At 40.0% G+C, this 8,191-nt stretch overlaps 2 protein-coding genes across 5 annotated transcripts in view; one reads left to right on the top strand and one right to left on the bottom strand.

Annotated features, from left to right (window-relative positions):
* MYO15B (myosin XVB) overlaps positions 1 to 169 on the bottom strand; it is a 43,789-nt gene extending 43,620 nt beyond the window's left edge. Inside the window, 1 exon segment of the mRNA XM_019472105.1 lies at positions 44 to 169. Coding sequence (XP_019327650.1) covers positions 44 to 169 — 126 coding nt within the window.
* CSNK1D (casein kinase 1 delta) overlaps positions 8 to 8,191 on the top strand; it is a 22,045-nt gene continuing 13,861 nt past the window's right edge. For all 4 annotated transcript variants that reach the window (XM_009279403.1, XM_019472120.1, XM_019472121.1 and 1 more), the window contains exons 1-5: positions 8 to 243; positions 4,920 to 5,030; positions 6,682 to 6,830; positions 7,326 to 7,554; positions 7,920 to 8,090. In XM_009279403.1, coding sequence (XP_009277678.1) covers positions 168 to 243; positions 4,920 to 5,030; positions 6,682 to 6,830; positions 7,326 to 7,554; positions 7,920 to 8,090 — 736 coding nt within the window. In that variant the 5' untranslated portion in view covers positions 8 to 167. The remainder of the gene's footprint in view (positions 244 to 4,919; positions 5,031 to 6,681; positions 6,831 to 7,325; positions 7,555 to 7,919; positions 8,091 to 8,191) is intronic.

Here is an 8,191-nt window from a genome sequence, read left to right as displayed (position 1 = left end):
CCCTGCCCGGGAGCTGCGGCGGCGGCGCTGCCTGTCTCGCTACTGTCGAGCGGCGGGACCGAAGCCGCGATGGCGTCAGGAACCGCAGGGCTGTGAGGCAGCAGAGCGCGAGCCGGCAGGGCGGGCAGAGCGACGGAACCGGGTCGCGGACGAACCGAGCTGCCGCCATGGAGCTGAGGGTTGGGAACCGGTACCGGCTGGGCCGGAAGATCGGGAGCGGCTCCTTCGGGGACATCTACCTGGGTAAGGAGGGTGGCTCGCTCGGGACGTACCTGGCGGGTCCGTGGCTCTGTGGAGAACGCCGGGGGCCGGGCCGGGGTGGGCGCTGCTCGCTGCCGTGCCCGCTCCCAGCCCCCGGCGAGGTAGCGCCGGGGGCAGCCCCCGGGACCTCGTTTCACCCCGGCTGGAGCTCAGGCTGCGCTGCTGCCCCAGAAGTGCCCTTTGATATGAAGTACCTTGCTAGGGGCGCAGCGGGAGCAATTTAATATTTCGTTGACATCATGTCCTAATTTGGACAGTGCGGAAATCGGGAATTCTGGCTTATTTAGCTGCCTCTTCCCACTGTTGTCTTGTGACCTTGGGCACCGTTAATCTTCTCATCTGTAAAATGGGGATAAGGGTATAAATCCCCTCATTTGAAAGGAAAAAAAAAACCCACACTGCGTTCAGAAAAATGTTTTGGGGAAGAAACGTGTGTCAGGGTTAAACATCACTGCAGTGGACTAGGAAAAATTGCTGTCATAGGGATGTTTGTTTCTCCTGCGAGGCCTAAAAAAAAAAACATTACACAGCTACGGATGACTAGGTTGCAGTTAAAAACACCCTCAAATCCTTCAAAGAATCATCATGGTTTGGCTGTCCTGTTGCTTGAATGTTGCCCTAATGCCTTATTGCGTATATCTTATTCTGCTACCGTGATTTCTGTGCAATTGTAAAGTTTGCAGGATTGGCGTTGTCTTTGCCTGTCCGTTTATGCAGCTCTATCATAATGGCTCGCTGCTTATGATTATGACAAGCAGTGGTGGGTACAACAAGTTTTGAAAGCAAGTATTTTTAAAATACTCAAGATATTCTGCAAACTCTCAAACCATAAGAAATGGGTTAAATCCAGAGAAATATACATTTTATATCCTGCCACATAGAAACGAGTACTCTGCATTTGAAAATTGTGGTAACTTAGAAAAGCAAGTCCAAAAGGGGGGGGAGGTGGAACTAAGGGGCTAAGGTACGTTAACTGCATACGTCTGGAGGGTAAAAACAACATCACTAGCTAGCGTATGTGGTATGTCTGGCAGTGTACGCAGTATGAGAGGTGTTTTTTCTTCCTAGACAGCAGTGCTTCATGTTGCAGCGCACAGCTGGCATTCCAAAATAATTTGTTAGCTAAAGCTGCTTGTTTACAGATAATGAAATACTGGTTATCCGTAATATAGATCGTATGTCTGGTGAAAAATCCATGTTTCTAGCTGAAGGCATGTGGTTGTCTAGAGGCAGGGAACATGATTCTTTCTCTCTGCAATGCTTGCGTAAAAGATTGAAGACTATTATGAGAAAGATGGTGGTAACGCTTGTGCAAAAATCCTCATTAGCTACCATTGGGATTTTGGGTGGAGATTAAGACAGCGGTTAAAATCTGAAAAATCTTAGATGATTTGAGAAACTCCTACTTTAGCATTTGACTACTGCTCAGGTAAATCAGTTTATGTTACAGTATAAATTTAAAGTGCAAGTAAAATAAACATTTTTTTACTCGTCACTTTTTATCTTTATGCGTACAGCCCACACCGGTAAAGTTGCACGGGAAATAATAGTTCTCTGTATATTAGTACTACTGCCATGCTGCATTTTGTACAAGAACTCCTCATCCTCAGTTTTTGACCTCTTCTTTTTATCTCTAAGTAGCCAGCGTGGATTTACTTTTAGGGCTTGCTGCAAATGTCATGCCTCAGCCAGTAACTAGCAGAGAAGTATATGCCTAGAAGATCCAGCTAATGGCATGGGTTTCTTTTTCCAGGGGAAATTAACTGTCTCACAAGAACTGCAGCCTTTGGTAGAGGCCCATTTGGTTTGCCTACTGTTGTCTGGCAAAACAGAGGCGTTCGAAATCTATGCTTTTTGTGATAACGAAATGTGGTTTTATTTAAAAAACAAGTTTCTACTTGGTTGTTCAGACTGTACAGAAGGACACAAGTGCCTTAAAATAACTTTTAAAATGCTTTCAGAAATCATGAATTTTTTTAAGTACTCATGCCTTCTGATAGCCCTTAGTGAATTTGTAGGTTACCTCAGTGTAGATTTCCAGCTCAGTTTTATGCTTTGAAAAGGAAGATTTGATTATTTTTGCCTGTTGCCAGTCCCCCTGTATTTATTTTAATGCAGCTACGAGGGTGTTGAAGACATTCCAGAGTAGAGGGGAGGGACCTTCTTTCTTTCTTTCAATCAGTTCTTTGGAATATGGAGACGACGACTCTGTTATTATTGTCATAGTTATTTCATAGTCTTTCCTATTCTCCCTCATACCTCAAAATACGTCTTCTGGAATTTGGAAGCTTTGCTTGCTTAGAATGGCAGGGCCTGTGGGACAGGATTTTGAAATGTAAGGCACTATTGTAAATAAAGGAGTGCAGACAACTTAAAGAAAATAAAATTTAGGAATTTAGTGTACCTGCATCTTTTGAAGTTACGCTCCAGAGGAAGATAGGAAAGAAATGGATTCCCAGATATTCTAAATAGTATAAAAGATGGACAAGGGACGAGGTGGGAGGGATCAGAGTAAGCATTTGTTTGGTTGCTCAGTCCACGAGGTCAAATAGATATGAGTCACGAAGGCATTGCAGTTGCTGTGTTTTCATTATTTTTGCATTACGTATATATTTTTCTTAAGAATGAGTTTTTGGTTGTAAACTAATTAAAATAATTTCCAAGGCTTTCCTTATGGTAGAGGATTTTGCAATTCCAAGTAAATTGGAATTTTGCAGTTTAAAAGAAAATACTTTCACAACTCTGGACTTTCTTTTTCACTTACAAATTATGACTTCTCATTATACTGCTTGTTACTACTTTTTAATTATTGATTCTTCTCATAATACTGCTTCTTGCTACTTGCTGAATATTATTATGTTTTCCTTAAAGGCAGCTAAGCTTTTGGCTGTTACAGAGTTATTTTAGAAATTTTTTCCCAGGGTTTAAGTGGGGACAAAAGTCCCTACTTGGGGACAAGCACTGATAAAAGATGGACAAGGGACGAGGTGGGAGGGATCAGAGTAAGCATTTGTTTGGTTGCTCAGTCCACGAGGTCAAATAGATATGAGTCACGAAGGCATTGCAGTTGCTGTGTTTTCATTATTTTTGCATTACGTATATATTTTTCTTAAGAATGAGTTTTTGGTTGTAAACTAATTAAAATAATTTCCAAGGCTTTCCTTATGGTAGAGGATTTTGCAATTCCAAGTAAATTGGAATTTTGCAGTTTAAAAGAAAATACTTTCACAACTCTGGACTTTCTTTTTCACTTACAAATGATGACTTCTCATTATACTGCTTGTTACTACTTTTTAATTATTGATTCTTCTCATAATACTGCTTCTTGCTACTTGCTGAATATTATTATGTTTTCCTTAAAGGCAGTTAAGCTTTTGGTGGTTACAGAGTTATTTTAGAAATTTTTTCCCAGGGTTTAAGTGGGGACAAAAGTCCCTACTTGGGGACAAGCACTGGATCGCTTGGAAGAATGAGTTGTATTTTTGTCCCCCTCTCATCAGTTTTGCTGGACTCCAATATTTTAATTTCATTATTTTAATAAAAAATCTCTTGTCTTGAAGGAGAGGGTTTATACAGAAGCAGAGTTCAGGCTAAGGGTCTTGGCTATCTCAGGTGATAAAGGCTCCTTGGGAAGAGCAGCTATCCTAAGAAATGACCTACTAGGTCGAGACTGTGGTCCATCAAGTAACGGTTTAATACTGTGTTGAGCAGAACTTGATACCAATAATACAGGTCTTGATCGTCCTGTGCAGTTTTTGCCCTGATCAAACACAGAAGAGATGTGTCTTTCAGTATACTCGGACAGCAATTTGTGTCTGTTTTGGGTCAGAAAAGTTTAAAAAAAAAGACCAAACAAACCAAAACCCCCAAACAACCGCATCTGTTGCTGATCTCCCATCAGATAATATTGTCTTTGGTCCACACTTTCCCTGATCTCGGCTGCTGTGGGATTGGGGAGGACAGTTAGTGAATGTAGGAATAAGCAAGAAAGGTCCAGAGTTCTGTGGTTCAGAAACAAGTTTTTTATTTGTTTGGGGTGGGGAGGTCAGATATGTTTAAACTTTGAAAGTGAACAGGTAAGCCAATTTTTCAGTCACTTGATCCCTGAAACAAGAATTTAATGAGATTTTTAAAAAGTTCTCTGAGAGGACAAATTCTTGATTCTTGATAATCTGCCTCCCAACCGGATAAAATCATAAGGTGTCAGAATACATCTGGATTATGTTGAGATTTAGGGAAGTTGTAGTCTCTGTTTCCAAGGCATAAGAGGAGGTGATCTGAATTCCTAGCATTTCTTAGGTTGGCAGGGATACATGCCACACCTGTAAACATTCATTCTGAGCACTTCCACCACAAACTGGAAGTGGAAAGACACCCCTCAGAAGAGGCACTCTGGGTTTTTTTGGAATGGGATAGCAGCAGTTATGGCTTCCTGTGCTACAGTTCTAATAGTTGTCTCTTAAACTGCTAGTCTGTCGGAGAGAATTTGTAAGACTTCAGAAGAATTTTTAGATAATCGTGGCTGAAAGTACTTAATAATCTCTGGATGTTTGCCATTGAGAAGTAGTTTGTCAATATTTGTTTTGTTTCAGTCTTGACAAAGGAAATGCATCTTAACAAAATATTTTGACCAATGTTTTAAATTCTTCTGGTTTTAGGAACTGATATTGCTGCCGGAGAGGAGGTTGCAATTAAGTTGGAATGTGTGAAAACCAAACATCCTCAGCTTCACATCGAGAGTAAAATCTACAAAATGATGCAGGGTGGAGGCAAGCAAATTATCTTCCTTCTTCAGACATTTACTGGTTTTATGTCTTTGATGTATCTGCCACCTGGAAGTATTAAATGGTTAAGATCTCTTTTGACATAGAAGGAAAAGGCGGGAAAGGTGGCAGGGTAGATGAAGAGCAGTACCTCAGCTCTTCTGCGAGCAATGTAGAGTAGCAGTTCCAAATCCATGGCTACCAAACTTCATGATAACCACTAAGATGCTACAACTTAGTAAATTCAGGTTAATTTTTGTCATATATGTTAGTATTCTTTCTTCTGAGTTAAAAATACTACCTTGTTGTGGGAATTCTAAGACAAAATGGCATTAGTAGTAGACAACAGGAGTGAAGCAACTTCGCAGCTACTGCATGGCGCTCTGCTAGGATAACTCACCCATATATCTTGGAATTCTGCAAATGTAAGATTCCCATGCAGTTCTGGGACATAAACTCGGTGTAGTTAAGTTTTGCTTTTGTTTCATAGTCCCTTGAATTCTTCCTAAATGAGGCTATACTTTGCATAAAGACTACATTCCACACCGTATCTTAAATGCAAAATACAGTAATCACACATCTAGAAATGGATGATAATGTGTATTTGCATTTAGTTACTTTTTAATTCCTGCCTCATTCAGTTGCTGCCTGCGTGTAACCTGAATAGCCTTCATAGAGTAAAATGCTTCCTTTATGGGCTTACTAAGGCCGTGATGGTGGGTTCCTTCTGAGGATGGATGCTGCGGAGGCAGGTGGCAGAAGGTTAAGCTTCCATCTGAATAAGGGTTTCTCTGTGAAGGGAATTCAGGAAAAAATAATGCATATCAAGTAAAGGTAAGAGTTTAAAATGGGTGAATTATACCATTTCACTTCCAAAATGCATAAAATTAACTCAAAGTAAAGGCATTTGAAATTCTGAATAAGGCTACCTACATAGAGGTGTAATTCAAAATATTTGAGCAATTCTACAGTTTTGTGTGAAATAACGTTCCTGAGTTTCTCCATGAAGCGGGGCTAATTTTAGTGCTCTCAAGCTGAATGTATAAAGCGTCTGATAAACAATGCTATTTTGGTAGAGATTCACCAAACAGCAAATACAGTGGAACTGGAGGAAAGACAAGAGTATGAAGCAAGGGTGAAAATTCATTGCAAATTGAAATGGGAGAGAGAGGTATTTTACGGTGATCTTGTAGGCTTTGAAATGAAGAAGTTAATTCCTAAAGCCTTCTTCGGTAATAATATTTAGTGGTTTGTCAGTGTCCTTATTTTCAGACTTCCAGTTTGCTCCTTATTGCCATCTTGGAGACTACATGAGTATTAATACTTGTAAAATGCTTAAGGTTCAAATCCAGCAAAAACGCTAAATACTTTCAAGTTACAAGCTAAGCACAAAGACTGGGAGGTTTCGGGGGAAGAGGAAAAATGCTATTTTTAGACCTCTGTTGCTAAAATTTTATATTGGTTCTGCTGTGAAATTATCAAACTTTTCATTTCAGAATGGCTGAAGGTAGCATAAAATATTAAGCTTCACTGTAAATACAAACAGTAGTCACGGTAATGACCCTCTTAGAATTCATCTTAAGAGCCTTGAAGATTTGTGTGTATGAACTGTATAAATCAGTTTGTTATACTGAATAAGCTGTGTCCTTTTTTCTAGTGGGTATTCCCACAATTAAGTGGTGTGGAGCTGAAGGGGACTACAACGTAATGGTGATGGAGCTGTTGGGACCGAGTCTTGAAGATCTCTTCAATTTTTGTTCAAGGAAATTTAGTCTCAAGACAGTGCTATTACTCGCTGACCAAATGGTAGGAAACTGCTTTGTTGATCTTGATAGTGCAGTATGTTGGGGTATCAAAATTTCTTGAGAGATCGTAACCAACTGCATTTTATTTCTGTAATTTAGAGGTGAATAGGCTGTATCATTAGAGAAAAGACTCAATTAGTTTTGTTTCTGTAAATATGAAGTGTCCCATCAAAAGTGATTACAAAGTCTTAATTTGATTTTTAAAAACTGGACCTGCACTGTTTGCAAACCAGGTGTTGCACTGCTCAAAGACAAAGAAATTCCCCCAAGAAAGTTTTTGGAAACAAATGTAAAATTGACACAGGGAAAGAGCTGGAGAGAAGGTTTATCTGTTGTCTTCTAAATTATGTTCTCTTTAATGCCCTTACATTTTAGAATAAAAAGTTTCTTTATTTCCGTTATCATTAAAACAGTGTTGCTAGTGTTTTTATAAGAAAAAGGGTGTATGCCTAGTCTCTCAACGATTTTTTTTTTTTTTTCCCCCCTCTGTGTTTAGATTAGTCGAATTGAATATATTCACTCTAAGAACTTCATCCACCGAGACGTGAAGCCAGATAACTTCTTAATGGGCCTGGGGAAGAAAGGCAATCTTGTCTACATAATAGACTTTGGATTAGCAAAAAAGTATCGAGATGCTCGAACTCACCAACATATTCCATATCGTGAAAATAAAAACTTAACAGGAACTGCGCGTTATGCATCCATCAACACTCATCTTGGAATTGGTGAGCTGGGGAAAGCAATAAATAGAAACTTGTCGATGCACATAATTTTAGTGCAAGTAGAAGTTGCTTTATGGAGGCACGGGAGACAGTCCCTATTTCTGGCACTAACAGTGCAGCGTGCTTGGCCTCCTGTCTCCTGATTGGGTGGGATTCGGTCAGTTTGTAATTCTCAGGAATTAGCACATTTTTTAATAACTGCAAGGGTGATAGGCTTTTTCTTGTACTGGATGAGTTTATCGTGGGCATAGTAACTCTCAGCTATCTCTTGTTTTTCTAAGGGTTTTTATGACAGTCTTGTTGCACAGTCTTTTGTTTTTCCAGTAGAAAATGAAACCTAATGAGTCCACTTTTTTATGCTGTTGTAGAGCAATCTCGCAGAGATGACTTGGAGTCCTTGGGCTATGTACTGATGTATTTTAACCTGGGCTCCCTCCCCTGGCAGGGACTGAAAGCAGCAACAAAGAGGCAGAAATACGAACGTATCAGTGAAAAGAAAATGTCTACACCCATTGAGGTTTTGTGTAAAGGATATCCTTGTAAGTTACTCTTGTGGCACTAGGCCTACATGTTCGCATTTTAGTGGTATTTCTTTTTTCTTTACACTGAATTCTACCAGTCTTTTTTACTTCTCTCTCTC

The sequence above is a fragment of the Aptenodytes forsteri genome, unplaced genomic scaffold (assembly GCF_000699145.1).
Source record: "Aptenodytes forsteri isolate BGI_AS27 unplaced genomic scaffold, ASM69914v1 Scaffold243, whole genome shotgun sequence".
Taxonomy (NCBI): domain Eukaryota; kingdom Metazoa; phylum Chordata; class Aves; order Sphenisciformes; family Spheniscidae; genus Aptenodytes; species Aptenodytes forsteri.
The sequence above is the reverse complement of the archived record's forward strand: the minus strand, read 5'-3'. Positions and strand labels throughout refer to the sequence as shown.